This window comes from Budorcas taxicolor, chromosome 5, assembly GCF_023091745.1.
Source record: "Budorcas taxicolor isolate Tak-1 chromosome 5, Takin1.1, whole genome shotgun sequence".
NCBI classification, from domain to species: Eukaryota; Metazoa; Chordata; class Mammalia; order Artiodactyla; family Bovidae; genus Budorcas; species Budorcas taxicolor.
In genome coordinates, this window is record NC_068914.1 from 108,885,315 (window position 1) to 108,908,329 (window position 23,015).

Sequence of the window (23,015 nt, forward strand, 5' to 3'; positions counted from 1 at the left end):
CCTCCAGAGTTGCATCAGTTAATGAGTGTAGAAAGTTAAAAAAAAAAAAGTCAGGGCTTTGCTTAAACAAAATGATCCCCCGAAGTTCCCTCCAAAGTACTCATTATAGACCAAAAAAAAAAAAAAAAAAAAAATCTAAAACCTGATTCAAGTATTTTAGAAGACATAAAACTGGCACACTGCTTAAGATCATTTAGCGTCACAGCTGCTTCACAAACGAGTTCCATTGATCTTGCTGCTTTGATCTGTGCCGTTCAATTCAAAATGGTTGAAGGCAGGATTATCAGTTCCACCATCTTCTACTGGATGAGATTTATAGCCTAAAACTTGCTTCTTCTAAAAGAAAATGTTAACATGATGATTAGAAAAAAGAAACTGTTCATTCAACTCAATAATTATTACTACTACTTTTCTTTCTCTAAATCTTATTCACAGTCTACTGAAGCAGAGATAAACAACAGAAATAACTCATTTTAAAGAGGAAGGCAAATACCTTCCTTGTCCATCAGAGTTCCAAGGAAAATCTGAGGACTAACAAGTATTCTATACTGGTGATAAAAGCAGTCTTAAGAATTTAAGGAAAAAGAAAGCCAACTCACTTTCTTAAAAATGTCAAAATTAGATAAAAAGTCCTCTTTGGTTAGTAGGAATCTGCAGTCTATGTTTTGTTTTCTTCCTCCTGAAAAGCAGACATTATTTACATCATTAAAAAGATATCTGTAACTACCCAGTGATGGACCATCATACACACATTTAACTTGAGCACATGCACTTTTATGCACTTACAAAATACAAAGAGTCTTTTAAATAGTGCTGGAGACTCAGCCCACCCTTTTTCTTCCTTCAGTCAGTCCCAGATTCTGCAAGCATCTCACTGGGATCAATATGAGTCTAGTGTTTAAAGGTAAATGAGATGGCTCTTGAATGTAAGCCAACTGCCTCATCCAGTATTAGCTAGGGAACAGTCATCTGGCCCAATACTGGAAGGAAAACTGGTTTAAAAGCATTCTTCATGTTCTATCAATAAAATGTCAAACCATCTACCTCTGCTTCAGACAGCAGAGTTTCCCTTCTTTAATCTGGTGGCTATGAATGTATGAAGAAATGTAGGGAACTGTGAATTGTTGGATAAACTATTCAAACGAAAACCAATATGGTTATCAGAATCAAAACATTTAGCAGGGGGGAGGAGCAAAGAGAGTATTATGACACTCCCATTTTTGAAAGAAAAAAATGAGTTGAAAAAGACCAAAAGTCAAATAGTAAAAGATGTTTGTTCCAGATCTGAATGGTTGGGTTACTGGTGAGAAAAGTTTAAAATCTGTCTTAAAATATATCACAACAGATAAGAGAGTAAACGTGCCATGCTGGGAATTTTACTTAGGAGAATAGCATAGTTCTTTTTGAAAAGAAAGAGAATGGTTTAAACAACTGTTTGCGAGGTAACAGATATCTACAAACTTTATTATAAACTTACAATAATTATAGATTGTAATGTCTATAATAATGACAAGTATATAATGTTAATATAATAATCTGTTATATTAATGTCATTATTAATATAATTTTAATTATAAATGCAAGTACCAAAGAAGTATCAAAGACAGTGCTATCCAGATGCCAAAAATCAATGAGAAGTGGTAGAATTCTACAAAGTGGGCGCCATGCTGGTAGATTTGTAGCATAAAGCAGACATCACACATACTTGGATGAAGCATAGGATTTCTAACTGATTATAACACATTTGATAAAGCAATGGAGCTTTCTGCCCCTTGTTTGGCTGCTCTGGATGTGTACATGTGAGGGAACATAGGAAATTAGGGAGCCCAGCTTTTCTCCCGATCTCCACACTACTGCTCTGCTCCAAACCACCACGACTGCTCACCTGGATAAGTGCCATAGCCTCTACCCGCCCTCCTTTCCTTACAGACTACTCTCAAAACTGGATCAGCACGCTCCTTTGAACATTATTGGAAAAGTATTTATAAACATATCCCGTGTAGTAGACCTAAAAGACATAGAGATGGAAAATAGAGAGAAGAGAGAAGAAAATCAGAGGGGCTGTCCAAGTTTAAAACATTTGACTAACAGGAGTTTCCAGAAAGAGAAAATCGAAAATGGCAGGAAATTATAAAAGAAATCATGTAGGAAAGTTCCCTGGAACTGAAGGATATTGGTCTTCAGACCCTCCTGAGGGTTTAGGGCAGGACAGTCATTGTGAAATGGGTCACATGTAAACAGCCAGTGCACGACAGGGCACTGCTATTCTGAACAGCAACAAAACAAGTCGAAGAAAAGTAAGACAGGCTCCAGGAACAAGAAAGCTACTCTCAACATAGGATCCTCTACTCACACTATCAACAATTATCAAGCAGATATGCAATGTTTCCAAGATCTCTTGTCCACCTTTTCTCAAGAACATGCTATAGCATATACTCCATTCAGTTAAGGGAGTAAACAAGAATCAGGAGAAATGCGATCCAGGCAGCAGAGAATCCAACACAGGAAGGAGACAAGGGGATTCACAGAACGAGGGCCAAACGGAGTCCCAGGATAGTGGCTCTAAGGCAGTCCCAGAGAGCAGCGCATACCATGTGTATTATTGGTTTGATTTTATTTAAAATGTATTTTTTTAAGTTTACAGACATCTGAAAAAAGCCTTCACACTATGTTTAGATATAAAGACCATAATTAGATATAAAGACTACTCCTTACATGTACGCATATCTTCTTTCCAGTTTACAAAGAGCTGGTGCAGGACAATGAGAATATCCTGGCACAGGGCTATTTTAATGGTATGTATAAAACTCCTAGCATTGTAAGAGCTACACACAAGCATTTTATTTTTATCTGACAGCAACCTGTGAGATAGGCAGGTCAATTGCTATTACCCTCATCTTATACATAAGATAGCTAAGGCTCAGAGTAGCTATGGAGCAGCTATACAGACTTAGAGTTATAAGTTCATGCAGCTGGTAAATGGCATAACAGATTCAAACTGAGATGGGTTTTCTGTTTTCAAGACTAGGCCCTAAAATTTCCCATGAGTAAAATGGAACAAATAATTGAACTAATAGTATTTTACTATTTTATATAGTATAATAACATAAATAGCTATAAAACAGATATAGTAAAAACTAATACAGAGGTAAATACAGCAATACTAAATACAGCAATATTAATGTTACCTGTTGATACACTGATAAGCATTCCCACAAATAACGTTACCAAAGTTCCAACAGTGCTGAAGTATAAATATGATAAAGAATACCAGTTATCCATCAGTGGAGTCCTAAGAAAGAACAAAAGCATAACTGTAAGGTTTTATGCATGCTACCAGTAACTAAGAGTATGTATCAATAAGCCTCAGGGCAAAGTCAGAATATAATACTTATTCATGTTTCTAATGTCCAAATTTGCTGTCCCAATTTTACCTTATTGGATCAGAAATTAAGTGTGACCTAACCTTTGAGTCTGAGTGAACTCCGGGAGCTGGTGATGGACAGGGAGGCCTGGCATGCTGCGATTCATGGGGTCGCAAAGAGTCGGACACGACTGCGCAACTGAACTGAACTGAACCTTTGACTGTGTGGATCACAATAAACTGTGGAAAATTCTGAAAGAGATGGAAATATCAGACTACCTGCCTCTTGAGAAACCTATATGCAGGTCAGGAAGCAACAGACAGAATTGGACATGGAACAACAGATTGGTTCCAAATAGGAAAAGGAGTACATCAAGGCTTTAGATTGTCACCCTGCTTATTTAACTTATATGAAGAGTACATCATGAGAAATGCTGGGCTGGAAGAAACACAGGCTGGAATCAAGATTGCCGGGAAAAATATCAATAACCTCAGATATGCAGATGACACCACCCTTATGGCAGAAAGTGAAGAGGAGCTAAAAAGCCTCTTGATGAAAGTGAAAGAGGAGAGTGAAAAAGTTGGCTTTAAAGCTCAACATTCAGAAAATGAAGATCATGGCATCTAGTCCTATCACTTCATGGCAAATAGATGGGGAAACAGTGGAAACAGTGTCAGACTTTAATTTTGGGGACTCCAACATCACTGTAGATGGTGATTGCAGCCATGAAATTAAAAGACGCTTACTCCTTGGAAGGAAAGTTATGACCAACCTAGATAGCATATTCAAAAGCAGAGACATTACTTTGCCAACAAAGGTCCATCTAGTCAAGGCTATAGTTTTTCCAGTGGTCATGTATGGATGTGAGAGTTGGATTGTGAAGAAAGCTGAGTGCCGAAGAATTGATGCTTTTGAACTGTGGTGTTGGAGAAGACTCTTGTGAGTCCCTTGGACTGCAAGGAGATCCAATCAGTCCATCCTAAAGGAGATCAGTCCTGGGTGTTCATTGGAAGGACTGATGCTGAGGCTGAAACTCCAATACTTTGGCCACCTCATGTGAAGAGTTGACTCATTGGAAAAGACTCTGATGCTGGGAGGGATTGGGGGCAGGAGGAGAAGGGGACGACAGAGGATGAGATGGCTGGATGGCATCACCGACTCGATGGACATGAGTTTGAGTGAACTCTGGGAGTTGGTGATGGACAGGGAGGCATGGCGTGCTGCTATTCATGGAGTCGCAAAGAGTCAGACACGACTGAGTGACTGAACTGAACTGAACTGAACCTTGATCTCATAATACCAATAATGTTTATTATAATACTAATGTCCATGTTTATTCATTTTGTTCATGTTATTCATTCAACTCTGCTTTGTGTCCCAGGCACTGTTCTTGTCATTGACAAGTCTGCCATTGAAAAGGTGGACAAGGGGGTGCCTGCCCTCAGGAGGTTTACATTCTAAAAGAGATATGTAATGATTAAGTAAACAAATTAATAAACATAATAATTCCCATTTTGATTGTAGAGAAGAAAGCATTTAAATGAGACATTAATATCAAAATGAGAAATTAATGTCAAAGATACTTTAAAAATTCCATGAATTTTGGAAATTAAATGTCCACTTCTAAATGATGTCTCCTGGCAATCTTGATTCCAGCTTGTGATTCATCCAGCTGGGCATTTTAGGTGTAAAATATAGTGATTCACAATCTTTTAAGGTTATATTCCATTTACAGTTTTCATAAAATATTGGCTATACTCACTACGTTGTATAACATGCCCTTGTAGCTTATTTTATACCTAATAGTTTTTAATCCCTTGCCCCTATATTGCCCCTCCCCACTTTTATGCTTTTTTGTTATCTTCATTATTTTGTTGTATTTTTTAGATTCCACATATAAGAGGTATCATACAGTATTTGTGTTTGTCTGACTGATTTCACTTATGTTTCCAGCAATATGGGTAGACCTGGCAGGCACATTGTAGTATTGTAAGTATTTCTCCACATATCATGGAGAAGTGACATGACCTGATCTGCTTCTAAAACAACTGCTCTAGGATTCCACATTCAGCTTTGATAGACCCACCATCCAGCCAAAAGCAGTATTTGAAAACTTGGAGTAGCGACAAGGCAGGTTTTTGTAGACCTCAGAGAGATCATGGCAATTAGAACTTAAGGGGTCAATATCCCAGAAAGAAGGGAAACACAGAGGTTAGCTAGTGAACTTAAGATAATGTGATATATTGGGCCAAAGACAGACAAAATAGAACAGAATAGAAAATCAAAAAACTGACCCACAAAAAATAGTCATTGGGTTTATGTCACAGTTGCCACTGCATGGCAAAATGGTGCAAAAAGAGGATATTTTCAATAAATGGTTTTTGGCTAATAGAATATCCATATGGGGGAAAAAATGAATCTTGATCACTTGAAAACAATTCGAAAGTGAATTACAATTCACAAATGGAAATGGTGCACAAGAAAGCTTTAAAATAAAAAAAATTAGAGGAATATCTTTATGACCTCAAGGTAGGCAAAGATTTCTTAAATGGGACTCACAAAAGACTAGCCATATAGGAAGAGACTGATAAATTGAATTCAATTAAAATTAAGAAATTCTGACCACTAAAGAGCATCACTAAGAGAGTAAAAAGGTAAGCTACAGAGTGGGAGAAAAATATTTTCAAAACTTATCTTTTATCTAAAATATATCAAGAAAACTTAAATAAATAAAAACAGAGAACTCAGTTTTAAATGGACCAAAGATTTCAATAAAGTCACAAAAGTTCACAAGAGTAGTTATACAAATGCCAAATTCAGTTCAGTTCAGTCACTCAGTCGTGTCCAACTCTTTGCGACCCCATGAATCGCAGCACGCCAGGCCTCCCTGTCCATCACCAACTCCCGGAGTTCACTCAGACTCACGTCCATCGAGTCGGTGATGCCATCCAGCCATCTCATAGAAATGCCCAATAGACATGTAAAAAGGTATCAACTTCATTAGTCATAAGGGAAATGCAATACTTGACTAATACTTGACTACCCATCAAGTATTAGGAACTTAAAAAGTAAAAACTGAATCTGAGTAATTGAAACCTAATATCTAGGCAATGAGAGTACCCTACTTCACCTTCAGCTGTGTGTTCACTCCCCCTGGACTCTAGTCATCCTGAACTGTGCATGATGTCCTAAGACACCGTGTGGCTTCAGGCCTTCCTGATTTGCATATGTTGCCTCCATTCTGCAACATACACTCCTCCTTCCTTTTTTCCCCCCGCCTGATCTTGTTCACCAGATTATTTCACCCATGTTACACTCCTCTAAAAAGAATCTTTCACTCAGGAATCATTAGGCTCCTCCTCCTTCTGGTTGTCATGATAGACTGTGAATACTACTTTTCACAATGTGTTACTTGTTTATTCTCTTGTCCAACTTCCATTTGGGTCATTTTCTGTGACAAGAATAACTTTCCAGACCTTCTCTTCTAGCCAACTTGTGCATTCTTTAAGTATTAGTACATCCCTGAAGTCTGTGCTAATCTACATTTCAGCTTTGCTTATAATCATTCTTGTGGGTACTTAGTTCATGCTCAAAAAATTCTGATTTATTAGCTGAGCTATTTTATAAATAAGCTAACATAGAACAGTGATTATTTATGGCACCAGGCACCTGGTAAACCTCAGCTAATTTATGTGTTTTGGAAATCCAAATAACCAATCTGCCTTTAAATTAAAAGATACATCTACATATTCAGGACAAACACTAAGAAAAATTGTGAAATGAAAAGTACAACTTCAACATCCTCCAGTTTACCCTTAATCACTTCTCCCTTAACTAATTCATCACTTCTCCCTTCTCTCTAATGACTTCCTGAGCTCCACCCCATAAATGCATTCATTCTTATCCAGAATATTCCCTGTATTTCTGTGCCCTGATCTCCATAGCATCCCCATCTAGTCAAACCTTCCCCCACACATGCCTCAGGCCCTAGAAGTACCTTTTCTCTTTACCCATGCAGATTACCAGCGCTGACTCCCACACAAGTATTCTCATAGCTGAATTCCCTCTGAATCACCAATGATGTTTGTATGTATGGTCACATTCCTTCTCCCAGGAGTGTGTCCCATTTTAAGAGGGAGATGCCATGTCTTGTCTCAAAAGAAATGATTCTCCAGTGGCTTCATTCTAGGCAAGCTGGAACTGGGGCAATACTTTAGGGGAAGTGCCCTCATCTTTGCATTCCTTGAATGCATCTATGGGTTTTGCGCTCTAGAACTGAAGATGTATATACCCACTAAGGGTAGTCTCGCTCTCACATCCACTGTACAGTGTAACAGGGATGTACCAAAAGGTCTGTTGCTGTTTAGTCACTAAGTGAAACTTGCTCAGTCATATCTGACTCTCTGTGATTCCATGGACTATAGCCCACCAGGCTCCTCTATCCAGGGAATTTCCCAGGGAAGAATACTGGAGTGGGTTGCCATTTCTTTCTCCAACCAAAAGTCTACATTATTTCATTAAATCAGATGACATCAGTAGCCAGAAGCTCAAAAATGTACTGCATAACTGAAAACTCTAACAGGAAGATCACAGCTGCAACTCATTGCCAATGCTCTAAAGATTCGGAATATTTAAAACTGAACGAATAGCAATTATCCAATGTATTTCAATGAATTGCAGCTTCTAGTTGGTAAAAGTTATACTTCAAAGGCTATATATGCAATGTGTCTTTATAATTTTGCTTTTCATTTTAAAGGTTTTTCAGTGGACAAAGACAACTTTTCATTCAAGTGGAACTAATATTTGTCAGCATTTACCATAGTAGAATTTTTTGTTACTATTCAAGTCTTCTCTGCATCTGTAGGTGAAGTGGAAGTTTTTATTGAAATTAAGAAATACGGCTTTTTTTTTTTTTTTGCTATTTCTGAACAAAATATAATAGCCAGAAAGCCACATGCACTCTCCTCATTTCAGAATTAGGCAAAATCACAGCACTGCAGGCAAGACAAAGGGCAACAGAGGTTTTCTATCTGTCACATTCAATTTTTTAAAATATGACATTACAAAGCTCAATTCATTACCTTTCAATGTTATGTACTTGAGAAGCACTGGTAGAAAATGGCATTTCTGCGGTTGTCATCCAATTTGTTCCATTGTATGTGCTGTTACAGCCATAGGTTTCAAGTCTTAATGGCATCATTCTCTCAGGAAGTGGGGGATAAAGCTGAGCTCCAATTCCGACCCACAGAGAAACGGCAAATCCAGCCAGCAGACCCCCAAGTGCTCCCTGCAAAAAACAGAAGTATCTTTCAAAACAAATAATACAGTTTGCTTTGAAATAGAAGTTAACATTAGGAGCTTAAGCTCAACATGGTCCAAGTCAAATTTACCAGCTTCCTTCCTAAAACTCTTCTCCCTTGCAAGCTCCCTGCCTCTCGCCAAGGGCAGCATGGGTCCCAGATCCCTCAGCCCAGAGCCCTTGTCTCTGGAACCCCCAACCCCTATTTTAATATCTCTATCTTGCCAATCACCAATTCCTCTTCATTTTTCTTTACATATCTCATAGTTCCACGCCTTGCACTCTGTCTCCATGGCCAGCACTCTGTTCTGGTCTCTTCATCTCTTTACACCCAGTGACCACAACAGACAGATATGCAGTTGACTTCAAGCCAACTGTTCCCTCCACTTTTACTTAATTTACAAAAAAAAAAAAAAAAGGCATGTCATATGAGCAACAGGGGCTTCCCAGGTGGCGCTAGTAGTAAAGAATCTGCCTGCCAATGCAGATTGACCTAAGAGACTCAGGTTCGATCCCTGGGTTGGGAAGATCCCCTGGAGGAGGGAACAGCAACCCACTCCAGTATTCTTGCCTGGAGAATCCCATGGACAGAGGAGCCTAACGGGCTACTTACTGTCTCTAGGGTTGCAAAGAGTCAGACAAGACTGAAGTGACTTAGCACACATGCATGCATGAGCAGCAGGCTATGAAGAAGAAAGCATCCACAGAATTTATTCCTTTACTTAGCAACATGCATGATTGTAAATTAGGGGACAATAGCAAGATGTTTTCACAAATGACTGCAATGGTACATATAACCAATCCAAGTACTTCCAGAGATAGTGAAAATGTCCTCTCTAAAGACACTTGGTTTCACAGTCTTTGAAAGACTTGGGTTACCCTGCTCCTACTTTTCACCAGCAATCGAACTGTTTTTGATAGTCAGTCAGTCCTTGAATGATTTAAGCCCTAGTTCCAGATGATGCAGTTGGAAGCAAATCTTGCTGGAAAGCCCCTTTCTCTGTGGTGAAGTTCCTCCCCTCACTGTAAGAATAATGATCAGATTATTACAACAGAAATAACAGTATCTTACTTCCTCTGCTAAGGACAAGTTGGACCTAGTCAGCTATAGCATTTCTGGAGGCAACTCATGGTGGCAATAAATGTCAAAAATCAAAAGTCAATCTTCTTTTAATATTTCAGGCACCCAACCAACCACTTGCATTTCATAATGCAAAGAGTCTCATCAAAACTTCAACATTCTGAGGTGGACATGAACTGCCCTCTTTCTTTATGATTCATATCTACTAAGCTAGCATTTCATATGACACTTCATTGAGAATTATTATTAACAATAATAACAATGATAATAGCCCTTATTTGTATCTGTCTTATCAATTCCTAATGCCTCATGAGGAAAATGGAATTCTAAGTATAAAGTTCTGCAGTTATTCTCCATCTGTCTGAAACAACCACATATACGTTATAAGCTTTTCCTAAACTTCAGCTTTATAGCAGAACTAAATTAGTAGTGTTCTGCCTGACTTTCAGAGAAATTATTTCAATTTCATTTATTCTAAACAAAACTTAGTACACCTCAAAGCATAGATATGTCTATATAGAAAAACAGAGCTATTACTTCTTTCTGAATTCAATTCTAAATTATTATTACCCCTTTGGGAACAGAACCACGTTGTTGGAGCTACATCTTTAAATATCGGGAGAATAGTTTCTGACCAAAGTGGCAAAGAATTTATCTTACTGCTTCTCTTTACTGTACTTTGGCTATTCACAGGTATCCTTGGCTCTCCTGCCCTGAAATCTTTCATATCCAAGGCTGTCAATCTCCTTTAAATCTTAATGATTAATTTTAATGAAGGGTAAAAATTAAATAAAAACAAAATGTTGTTCTTTAGTTATATAATATTCATAATGTGCATGCTAAGTTGCTTCAGTCATGTCTGACTCTGTGAGACCATAGGGATTGTAGCCTGCCAGTCTCCTCTGTCCTTGGGATTCTCCAGGCAAGAATACTGGAGCGGGTTGCTGTGCCCTCCTCCAGGGGATCTTCCCAATGTAGGGATCAAACCTGCGTCTCTTACATCTCTTGCATTGGAAGGCAGGTTCTTTACCTTGAGCACCACCTGGGAAGCCAATATTCATAATATATTGTATTATATTATATATTGTATTATGTGTTATTTCATAATATATATCCTTTAGTTGTGCTTTATGATACTCTTTAATATTATTTTTTTGGCTTCCCCAGTGGCTCAGTGGTAAAGAATCTGCCTGCCAATGCAGGAGACACAAGCTCAATCCCTGGGTCAAGAAGATCCCCTGAAGAAGGAAATGGGCTTCCCTCATAGCTCAGTCAGTAAAGAATCTGCCTGCAATGCAGGAGACCTGGGTTCGATTCCTCAGTTGGGAAGATCCCCTGGAGAAGGAAATGGCAACCCACTCCAGTATTCTTGCCTGGAAAATCCCATGGACAGAGGAGCCTGGCGTGCTACAGTCCATGGGGTCGCAAGAGTCGGACACAACTTAGTGACTAAACTACCACCACCACCACTCCAGTAATCTTGTCTAGAAAACTCCATGGACAGAAGAGCCTGGTAGGTTACAGCGCATGAGGTCACAAAGAGTCAGACACAACATAGTGACTAAACAACAATATTATATTTTAGTTATAATTATGTTTTTATATAATTATGTGATAGTCACAATATCAGAGGAGGCAATGGCACCCCACTCCAGTACTCTTGTCTGGAAAATCCCATGGACGGAGGAGCCTGGTGGGCTGCAGTCCATGGGGTCACTAAGAGTCGGACACGACTGAGTGACTTCACTTTCACTTTTCACTTTCATGCATTGGAGAAGGAAATGGTAACCCACTCGAGTGTTCTTGCCTGGAGAATCCCAGGGACGGGAGAGCCTGGTGGGCTGCTGTCTATGGGGTTACACAGAGTCAAACACGACTGAAGAGACTTAGCAGCAGCAGCAATCACAATATATATTGTTCTGGTAGTTTCTATTTAGTTTCACACATGCAGGGTCCCAGTACATAGTACATTCCTTGTGTGTCCCAGCAAAGTCAATACAAATAACTTAAGTCATAAAGATAAGCCACTAATGACAAGTATCAAAGGAACCATAACTTTACAATCGAGAAAAATTGTAGAAATGCTACTGTAGTTGGAAAAGTAGACTTTACATATGTTCATCTTTTATACTTACAATTGAGTTGGCAAAGGGAACCAAAATCCCCAAAGCAAACAAGCCCATAAGTGGCCCACCAAGCATGCCAAATATGCTGAGTGCTGCCTACAAAATTAATAAGAAGTCATCAATCAGCAATCGGAAATCCAAAGTTAAAACATTTAAAAGTAATTTCACTGAGACGAAGATTTAAACTCAAGACTCCTGAAAATCATGGCAGCCTTGCCATTGACAGATAACTAGAATCTGGAAGCTTCTGCATCTCAGGCTCAGGTTCTATCTGTTCATTAAGTATCCTCAATAAAAGAAGCAAACTATAAAGAGGACAGAGAATTATGAGGCAAGAGGGACACTACTCCTCCTAGCATTATTCTTGTAGATGTTAATAATCACATCACTCCTTTGTGCTTTGGTAGTCTGAAAATGCTCTGCAAAACAAGATTGTGGTTAAGTACTACTAAGTGACTAGAGATGGCAACAGAACCCAATGCTATCCTTGATTTCCTGAGGATAGAACTAGAATGAGAAATGTGATTTAAAAAAAAAGATTGATCAAATCACACAGAAAGTTTTAACCTGATTGGCCAACTGCAATCTTTGCTTTGATGGACAGATGCCAAAATCATGACAGTGAAAAAAGTTTACAGTGTGAAGAATGCAAAAGTGCAAATAGCTGAAACATTCAAGAGATATATGTTCACAATATTCAGACAGCTAATTCTTGAGAGTGACTAGAATCATCAAAGAAGAATCAGGGACCCACTGGTTTATTCACAGAGTAAAAGGGACAGATGGAACAGAATTAATACATTAAAGAAAAAATGTCAGTCAAAAAAATTTTAGAGGGTATAGACTGCAGCTCTGGGTTAAAAAACAAACAACAACAACAACAACAAAAAGAAAAGAAAAGAAAAGAGCTCTACCTAGTGGACTAGGGAAGGAGTGAGGATATGATGACAGAGAAGAACTAGTGTTCAAGGAGAATATGGACTCGGAAAATGGTCCTAAGGAATCATTTCACAATGTCTCTTGAACCAGAGTCCAGTTGGAAGGAAGGTAGACTTCACTGCAAAATGTGAAAGGTCACTTGGCTCATGTAGTGGTCACTGTGACAGTGTGACCTAGAGCCAGTTCTGGAGATGCAGGAATAGTCTCCCCACCAAATACCTGTCTCAGGAAATAAGACCTCGGTTAGAGATGAAGCAAGGAAGAGCGGTCTTAAAGTCATGATGACTCTCCTGGAATCTCATTACCTATACTCAGGCCAGAGCTGGTATATGAAAAAGGGGGAAAAGGGGGAATCAATCATAATAGAGCTCTAAATAATAATTCAGACTGTGAAGGAAAGCATACTAATAGGAGTTTTATTGGTTATCGCTTAGGTGTACCAGATAAGGTTAGAGTTTCTAGACCTAAATCATTCATTCCTTCATATAATCAGAATAAGAGCACACTATTTTAACAACTGGTATACACTAAGCAACAACCAGCCAGAAAGGAACCAAATCTTAGGCGTGAAGCAGGAGTCTGGAGGACTTGCTATGCCTAGCATTAACCTTCAAGTTTCTGGGTCATGCTGAGGTCCCAGAGTCCCAGAGTCAGACCCAGGTGGCCATGGAAATTTCATGGACCACTTGGGGGTGATCAGATAAGTAGATATTTATGAACCAATACATACATAGTTACATTCAACCTGAATGTATAAAATATTTATTTTGTCTTAGGAACTGTACCAGATATTTGGTACAGTATCAAAGAACAATGACATAATCCTCACCTTCATGAAATTATAACCTATTTAGTAAAACAGACACTAAATAAATGACTGCAATAAAGTATTATAATGGTGATGATAAGAGAAATATGAGGTGCTCTGGGAACATAATAGAGGGGAACTCAAACCTATCCAGGTAACAGAAAAAGCCTTTTTAGAAAATAATGTTTAAGTTGAAACTTGAAGGAAAAATAAGACTTAAACAGTTAAAGAGTGCTAAATGGAAAATGAGAAGGATACAGAAGAACAAGGAACCATCAATGAGAAGATCTATTAATAATTGACACTTGTAGAATATACACTTAACAACAGCAGAGCACACATTCCTTTCAGGTTCCCCTGTAACAGATACCAAAATACTATATCCTGGGCTATAAAACAGACTTCAACAAATTTTAAAGAATTAAAATCATACAGAATGTGTTCAGAATGACCGCCTTGGAATGAAACTAGAAATCAATAGCAGAAAGATAACAGGAAAATCACCAAACACCTAGAAACTTAGTAACATACTTTTAAACAATCCCTGAGTCAAAAGGACATATCAAAGGAAATTTTAAAATACAAATACAAAATATGAAAAGTTGTGGGACACAGCTAAAAGTGCTGAGAGGGAATATTTTAGCAATTAGTGCATAAGTTATAAATAAAATTCTGAAATCAATCATCTAAGGTCCTACCTCAAGAACAAAATCCAAAGTAACCAGAAGGAAGAAAATAATGAAGATAATAACAAAAAGCAATGATTTAAAACAGAAAAATATGGAAAAATCAGTGAAACAAGAAGCTAATTCTTTGAAAATATCAATAAAAATTGACAAACCTCCAGCAAGACTAAAAAACATAAAAGATAAAATTACCAATGTGAGGAATAAAACAAGAGCTAACACTACAAACTCTGCAGATATCAAAAGCATAATAAGGGAATACTATGAATAACTTCACAAACATAAATTTGACAACTTAGGTGAAATATACGAAATCCTTGATTCATTTTATAATGCATCCAATATGAAACAGGTAATTTGAATAGCTATAACTACCAAGGAAACTGAATTCATAATTTTAAATTCCCCCAAAAAGAAACCCTCAAGAGCAGATGGTTTCACTAGAGTATTATACCAAACAGCATTATACCAAACAAAGAATTAATACCAGTTTTGCACAATCTCTTCCAGAAAAAAGGAGAAAATTCTTTCCAGTTTATTTTATGAAGCTGGTATGACCCTAATACCAAATCGAGACAATGACATTACAAAAAAATAATACTACAGATCAGTATCTCTCATGAATATAGATGTAAAAATTCTTAATAAAATATCATCAAATAGAATTCAGCAACATATAAAAATAACTACATGCTATGACCAAGTGAAGTTTATTCCAGAAATGCAAGGCTGGATCAACTCTTGAAAATCAATCAGGATAATATACCATGTCAAAGGACTAAAGAAGAAAATCATATTGTTATATCAAATGATGCCGAAAAATCATCTGACAAAATTCAACACTCATTCATGATAAAAACTCTCAGGAAAATAGAAGTAAAGGGGAATTTCCTTAATTTGGTAAAGGGGATATACAAAACTCCTACAGCTAATGTACTCAAGAATGAATTACTAAATGTTTTCCTCATTCAGGGGGTTCCCTTGTGGCTCAGCTGGTAAAGAATTTGCCCGCAATGCAGGAGACCTAGGTTCAATCCCTGGGTTAGGAAGACCCCCTAGAGAAAGGAAAGCCTACCCACTCCAGTATTCTGGCCTAGAGAACTCCATGGGCTATATAGTCCATGAGGTTGCAAAGAGTAGGACACAACTGAGCAACTTTCACTTTCACTTTCCTCATTCAGACTGGGCAACAAGGCAACAGTGTTCACCCTCCTACATTTATTCAACATGATGTGGAAACTGAAGCCACAGGAATAATATAATAATAATAATAACAAATTGAAGCAGTAAGGAAACAAAAGGTACATGTGCAGATTGGAAGAGAAGATATGAAACTGTCCCTATCTGAAGTTGAAGAAAATCCCAGAAACTAATAAGTAAACTCAACAAGGTAATATGATATAGAAATATACAAAGATCAATTGTATCTCTTATACATTAACAAACACATGGACACCAACGTTAAAAACACAGTATCATTTAAATTACTCAAAAAATGAAATACTTAGGTATAAATCTAATTAAATATAAATGGGACTTTTAAAAACTTAGGGATGATCTAAATAAATGAAGAGACATACTACATTTATGGATTAAAAGATTCAATGTGGTAAAAATGTTCCCGAGTTGTTATATAGGTTTAAGACAATATTATCAAAATCTAAGCAGGGTTTATATGTAAATATATATATATATATGTATATATATATATATGGAGAGAAGATTATTCTAAACTTTATATAGGAAGGCAAAGGAACTAAAATAGCTAAAACAATTTTGAAAAATAACAATAAAATGGAAGGAGTCAGTAAATCTGGATTCAAGATTTATTACAACATGATAGTAATCAAGACTGTGTGATCTTGGCAAATGGTTATACACACAGATCAATGATATAGAACAAAGAAACCAAATACAGACCCATACAAATATGCTCCATTGATTTTTCACATAGGTGCAAAGGCAATCAATGGAGGAAAGATAGTTTTTACAACAACTAGTATTACAGCAACTGGACATCCACAGGGAAAAGTAACCTAAGTCTCTCACCATTGAGGAAACTGGCTAAAGGATATGTGGAGTCTCTCTGTATTATTTTTTATTATTACATGTAAACCTATGATTTTCTCAAAATGGAAATTTTAATTTAAAAAAATTTTAAAGACTTTAGTCATATCTGTTCCTTAGTATGTCTGTGGGTAGATATATAAAGAGGAAAGTCTAGAAGGATGATCACATCAACTTTTTAAAAAAAGAAGAATTTAGTGATTATGACTTAAACCTTTGAGGATTAGCTCTTACCTGCAACAAAGCTCCCATTAGTGAAGCCAGTGCAGCCATGCCAATACACAGGGCTCCAAACAGCACACCTATATGGATGACATAAAAGCCATTGCAAAATCCAGACTCAGAGGATTAGAATTCTCAATAGAAGAAGCTACCACACCTTGATTCAAAGTGTATAATATGACTATAATGAAGAATGGCCACCTACCTCAGAGTCAGGTAAAAAGGCAACGAGCTGTTTTTCTACAGCATCAGCAGTGTGCAAAGAGGAAAGAAAACCCTGATGTCGTTTCCCAGGATTTATTACATTAGGTTATATAAGTAAAGAATCCCTAAAATTAACTATAGGTATTTTAAAACTAAAAACCATTGTGTTACTAATCCTCCATAAATATTTGTTTGTAAAGGAAAGCTCAGGTCTCTCTTTTCAGTTTGCCAAAAACAGGACACAGTGTAGCTCTGCTCTGATGGGGGAAGGGAGTAATAAATATCAGAGAGTCTTCTGACTTTAAGTGTTCATTTCTCCTGGGAAGTGGCAATCCACAGCAGAGTATTTTAGGACCTTTAGCTGTCTTATAATCTCCATCAATATTCACAAACCTTTCCTGTTAAACAAAAGCAAAGAAAGGCAACTTGAAGATAAGTATTATATTTTTCCCTTCTACCAAACTCTTTCCCCAAAACTTCTTTATAGAAATTCTCAAGCTATCATTGGTGGTCAGTTTATGGATTTTTTTTTTGTCTTTTGTCTTTCAGTATTTTCCAGGTTCTCTCTAACTACATATTTTACTTTTGAAATTGCTTTAGGAAAGCTCTGGAAAAAGGAATGGCAACCCATTCCAGTATTCTTGCCTGGGAGATCCCATGAACGAGGAGCCTTGTAGGCTATAGTCCACGGGGTTGCAAAGAGTTGGACACAACTGAGCAACTAACATACATAAGAAAATTCCACTCCCTATTTTTATTTTAAAAGATTTCCATTCAACAAAACTCACCTGAAATCCATTAATATAATTTCCCACATATAAACTTCAAAATATAAAAAATAAAATGAACGAGAAATTTGTTCATAAAAAAATTATGCATTCCTTATGTTATTTCTATCTTACTTACAAAGGCACTCACACCTTCGTTAAGCAAAGTGAGTAAATAATCTCATTGTGCCTGAATGGAAAACTTTACTGCAATGATTTTCCATGTCTCTAAATCCTAATATAAATAGTATTTCCAACATACTAAATTCTTCTCTACTTGGTAACTCATGAATGGTCACCATTGTGGGTTTTTTGTACTCAGATTATCAGAAACATTCAAGTCGTTTGCCATATTACATACCTCAACATAATGATTATATTCAACCCTTCAAAACGAATGAAAGCTTCATCTATACTAGTGAAGTCAATTTGTTATTAATCATCATCAATATCATTCCTTGAGTATCAGCTGGTACCTCTTGTTTTACATGGATTATCTCTAAATCTCACAGTACCTACAAAGTGAATAATTTTTGTTTTCACTCTCCATGTAAAGAAACAGAGGCTCAACTGGGTTTGCTCAAGGCTTTGTTGTTGCCTAGATACTAAGTCATATCCTACTCTTTTGCAACCCCATGGACTACTGCCTGCCAGGCTCCTCTGTTGCCAAGCTCCTCTGTCCATGGAATTTCCTAGGCAAGAATACTGGAGTGGGTTGCCATTTCATTCTCCAAGGGATTTTTCCCAAACCAGTGATTGAACCCACATTTCCTGCACTGCAGGCAAGTTCTTTACCACCAAGCCACCTGGGAAGCCCTTGCTCGAGGATGTTAGTAAATTAGTGAAGCAGTTTGGTGAGGCCAGCAAGTCTGTCTGGCTTCAAAAGCTTCTATTTATTCTACTAAACTACAAAGCTTCAACAATTCCATAATGAGCCCATCTAAATATCCTTTAAGGAAGCATTATCTCATTTTTAAAAAATTATGTTCTAGGATTAAAATCAGGTACATAATAAAATAATTCAATGCTATTTAAATTTAAGGGACACTGACAAATATAAATTAAGTATGTATTCCAGGCTACAGTTATGGCAATTACATACAGAATTGTGGTATAAAACAGAATATTATTTACTATTTCTTTGACAGTCTACTAGCGCTATTAAGTTGAGGTTAAAGATTCTTTTTTAAAAAACAAATTTGTTAGTCATTGATCCTGAAACAAGTATACCCAAATGAAAATGAAGAAGTGCACTAGCTAGGTTACTCTGAGTCAAATACTGTACCTGGGACATATAGCAATTGAGGTTAAATATCTTTCCATTCAAGAGGATATTTAACCTCTAAATTGAAAAAGCAAGAGAATTCCAGAAAAACATCTATTTCTGCTTTATTTACTATGCCAAAGCCTTTGACTGTGTGGATCACAATAAACTGTGGAAAATTCTGAAAGAGTTGGGAATACCAGACCACCTGACCTGCCTCTTGAGAAACCTATATGCAGGTCAGGAAGCAACAGTTAGAACCGGACATGGAACAACAGACTGGTTCCAAATAGGAAAAGGAGTACGTCAAGGCTGTATATTGTCACCCTGCTTATTTAACTTCTATGTAGAGTACATCATGAGAAACGCTGGGCTGGAAGAAGCACAAGCTGGAATCAAGATTGCCGGGAGAAATATCAATAACCTCAGATATGCAGATGACACCACTCTCATGGCAGAAAGTGAAGAGGAACTAAAGAGCCTCTTGATGAAAGTGAAAGAGGAGAGTGAAAAAGTTGGCTTTAAAGCTCAACATTCAGAAAACGAAGATCATGGCATCTGGTCCCATCACTTCATGGGAAATAGATAGGGAAACAGTGGAAACAGTGTCAGACTTTATTTTTTGGGGGCTCCAAAATCACTGCAGATGGTGATTGCAGCCATGAAATTAAAAGATGCTTACTCCTTGGAAGGAAAATTATGACCAACCTAGATAGCATATTCAAAAGCAGAGACATTACTTTGCCAACAAAGATCTGTCTAGTCAAGGCTATGGTTTTTCCAGTGGTCATGTATGGATGTGAGAGTTGGATTGTGAAGAAAGCTGAGCGCTGAAGAATTGATGGTTTTGAACTGTGGTGTTGGAGAAGACTCTTGAGAGTCCCTTGGACTGCAAGGAGATCCAACCAGTCCATTCTAAAGGAGATCAGTCCTGAGTGTTCATTGGAAGGAGTGATGCTGAAGCTGAAGCTCCAGTACTTTGGCCACCTCATGCGAAGAGTTGACTCATTGGAAAAGACTCTGATGCTGGGAGGGATTAGGGGCAGGAGGAGAAGGGGACGACAGAGGATGAGATGGCTGGATGGCATCACCAACTCGATGGACATGAGTTTGAGTAAACTCCGGGAGTTGGTGATGGACAGGGAGGCGTGGCGTGCTGCAATTCATGGGGTCACAAAGAGTCAGACACGACTGAGCAACTAAACTGAACTGAACTGAAGATCCTACAATCTATGAATTTGAGAATTCATATTGAATAAAGTTGAGCATTCCTCATACAATTTTATTGACTATCTCCTGGACAGCCTACACATGCAGATAGAACAATCAAGATTGGTTTAAAAGAATCACAACACTCTGTTTCTTTATCGTCAATCCATACACATAAGACTATATATCTTAAACTGTCAGTGCCCTCTCAGGTAATAGAGAAAAAGTGTGACTCTTGGTTCCAAACTAAGGATATCTCTTAAAACTGTGGTTGACGGAAAGGAGTGGAATTTTTAACTGTAGCTAAGAATTCTAACATAGATTTGGGATAGGAAGAAGGTATAAAAGAAAGTTAGCCAAATAGGACCCCTGGAAATTGTTCTTTGTGGTCACTGGACAATTGTTTGAAGTATATCCCAAATCTTGATCACAAATATGGCCATGACTGCATTAAGTCACATGCATGCATACACTCACACTGTTTTCCATGGAAAATAATTTCTGGTATCTCTAAAAATGATGTCCCAGAGTTAAAATGGAATTGTGAAATGAAACCTTACTCATTCCTTGTGAAATCCAAGAGAGAGACTTTTCCGAGAGAGATGGGAAGCGAGGTTTCACTAGGTCTTCCATGGTCACTGCTGCTAAGGCATTAATACTGGAGGACACTGTGCTGTAAAGGGAAATCAAAATTTTAATGTATATGTAAACTTTAATAATACCTTAACTGGGTATAAGAAAAAGAAAACATTGTCACTTCTGAAATATAACCAGATTTCTACTACAGTATTTTCTTAATTATTTACTGAAGTATAGTTGATGTACAATGTTGTGGTAGTTTCTGTCATACAGCAAAGTTATTCAGTATATATATGTATATATTAATATGTATATATGTATATGTATATACATATATATATTCTTTGTCATATTATTTTCCATTATGGTTTATTATAAGATATTGAGTACTTTCCTATGTTATATAGTAGGACTTTGGGGTTTTCTTAATCTATTTTTCCTACTACATTATTTTTTAATAATTACATCATCCTCTTTCTGGAAGCTGTCATCCAAGAATGATTCAGGCAAATCCATAGGCTTAATAGAATGGATAATTTAATGTTGCTTCCATTTTGCAATTAATCCTTATTATCCATGAAAGAATCTCTTAGATCATGCAGTATTGCTAGATAATGACTTTAAAGCACATTTTTCTTTATGCATAGAAAGGACTATCATGAGTCCTCACTAACATTCACCATAAATATTAATAATATTAGTTTGCTGGATCTTCACTAACGTATGTTGTACATGATAATAATAAGTGCAACACAGGAACAAAGTGCAACGAATAAGCTCAAACACAAAACAAGATTCTTTGGACAGTATATATTATTCAGCCTGTAATAGGAGATTTGTATTCTGAGTTTTCCATTTGACCATGCTTTAGTTACATTCATATTTTAAACTAAGACTGTAGGTCCTTATTTTTGACCATCAGCAAAATTCACCATTTACTGATTATCATTATTGTGACTTTATGGGGTATGTGATGATGTTTTAGACAGTAGGGACTAAAGATAAAAGCAAAGACTTATGACAACAGACAGCCAACCCTCAGAGAGAAGAGTCAGACTGACAGAAAGGAGACATGGAATAATTACCTATTTAGGGCCATTTGTGCCCATGTCCAGAATTCAACTTTATCCCCCCAAATATCCAATAATAAAAGAAACATCCCAAGAGGGAAAACTTGTATTATTAGAGTCCTAGTTCATACCTTAATGTTCCACTGTAAGCACAGGCCACAAAAAGTCCAGGAAGTCCTGGATAATCTTGCAGAATGTCCAGTACCAAATAAGGCATGAGCTGAAAAATTCCAAAATTTACTCTTGAATACTACTGGCTATGAAATAAAATCAATTAACATCTCGTTTATCTTGTGGTATTCAAGAACTAAAGGAAGATATTCCACACAACTGAAATGTCCAAATATGAAAAATTAAACTCTTTACCTGCTAACATTTAAATAAACGAATAGAATAGTAGTTAAGGCGTACAGGCTCTGGATTCAGATACATGTGGCTTTTGTTAGTTAGCTTCTCTGAGCCTCAGTTTCCTCATCTGTAAAATAGGAATAATAATCCTAACCTCATAGAGTTACTACAAAACTTAACTTAGATCGTCTATGTAAGTTCTTAGAATAGAAGACAGAATGTAGTAAAGGCTCAGTAATAGGCAGCTGTTCTCATTTTTTGGAATAATAAATCAATTTAAAAGAAATATTTTTACATACCTCTGTGCTTAAGTAAGAAGCATTCACTTAATCTAACTTCACTTGATGACTCAAGTTTATACCTGTGAACTTCAATCACTATTCGGGAGTGAAAATGTAATTAGCGCTGCTTATACAGTTGACCCTTGTACGAAATGAGTTTGAACTGTGTGGGTCTGCTTATATGTGGATTTTTTTTTTAATATAGAAAAATATACATGTAGAACATCATATGCATGACTTTGTTGAAGTGGATAACCTATCCCTACACAGGTATGATGTGAGTGATATTTAATATGAAAACAACATGTTAGTTTTTTTTTTACTGTTTTATTACTGATTTCAAAGAATTGTGTTACTGCACAGTATGTCTCTCTCTAATAACTGCAGAAACTGCAACAACCAATCATCGCCAAGTAAGTGATAAAAAAAACACACAACAATGCTTCTAACACTATATTATGAATATGACTATTATACTGTATGCCATCAAGACTTTATAACAATTCATTCATTAGGGTATAGGCTAGGCTAGCATGAAGTAATCATATCAATTACCCTAGGTAACAAATAGCTCAGTTGGTAAAGAATCTGCCTGCAATGCAGGAGACCCTGGTTCAATTCCTGGGTTGGGAAGATCCCCTGGAGATGAGAAAGGCTACCCACTCCAGTATTCTAGCCTGGAGAATTCCATGGACTGTAA

General features: G+C 37.0%; 1 protein-coding gene across 1 annotated transcript in view; it reads right to left on the reverse strand.

Moving 5' to 3' along the window:
• Positions 1 to 210: 210 nt before the first annotated feature.
• The window catches only part of SLC5A8 (solute carrier family 5 member 8), a 67,849-nt gene continuing 45,044 nt past the window's right edge, over positions 211 to 23,015 (reverse strand). Inside the window, exons 8-15 of the mRNA XM_052640521.1 lie at positions 21,818 to 21,906; positions 20,598 to 20,710; positions 16,606 to 16,673; positions 11,881 to 11,967; positions 8,447 to 8,652; positions 3,189 to 3,292; positions 600 to 679; positions 211 to 336 (exon numbers count right to left, since the gene is read on the reverse strand). Coding sequence (XP_052496481.1) covers positions 211 to 336; positions 600 to 679; positions 3,189 to 3,292; positions 8,447 to 8,652; positions 11,881 to 11,967; positions 16,606 to 16,673; positions 20,598 to 20,710; positions 21,818 to 21,906 — 873 coding nt within the window. The remainder of the gene's footprint in view (positions 337 to 599; positions 680 to 3,188; positions 3,293 to 8,446; positions 8,653 to 11,880; positions 11,968 to 16,605; positions 16,674 to 20,597; positions 20,711 to 21,817; positions 21,907 to 23,015) is intronic.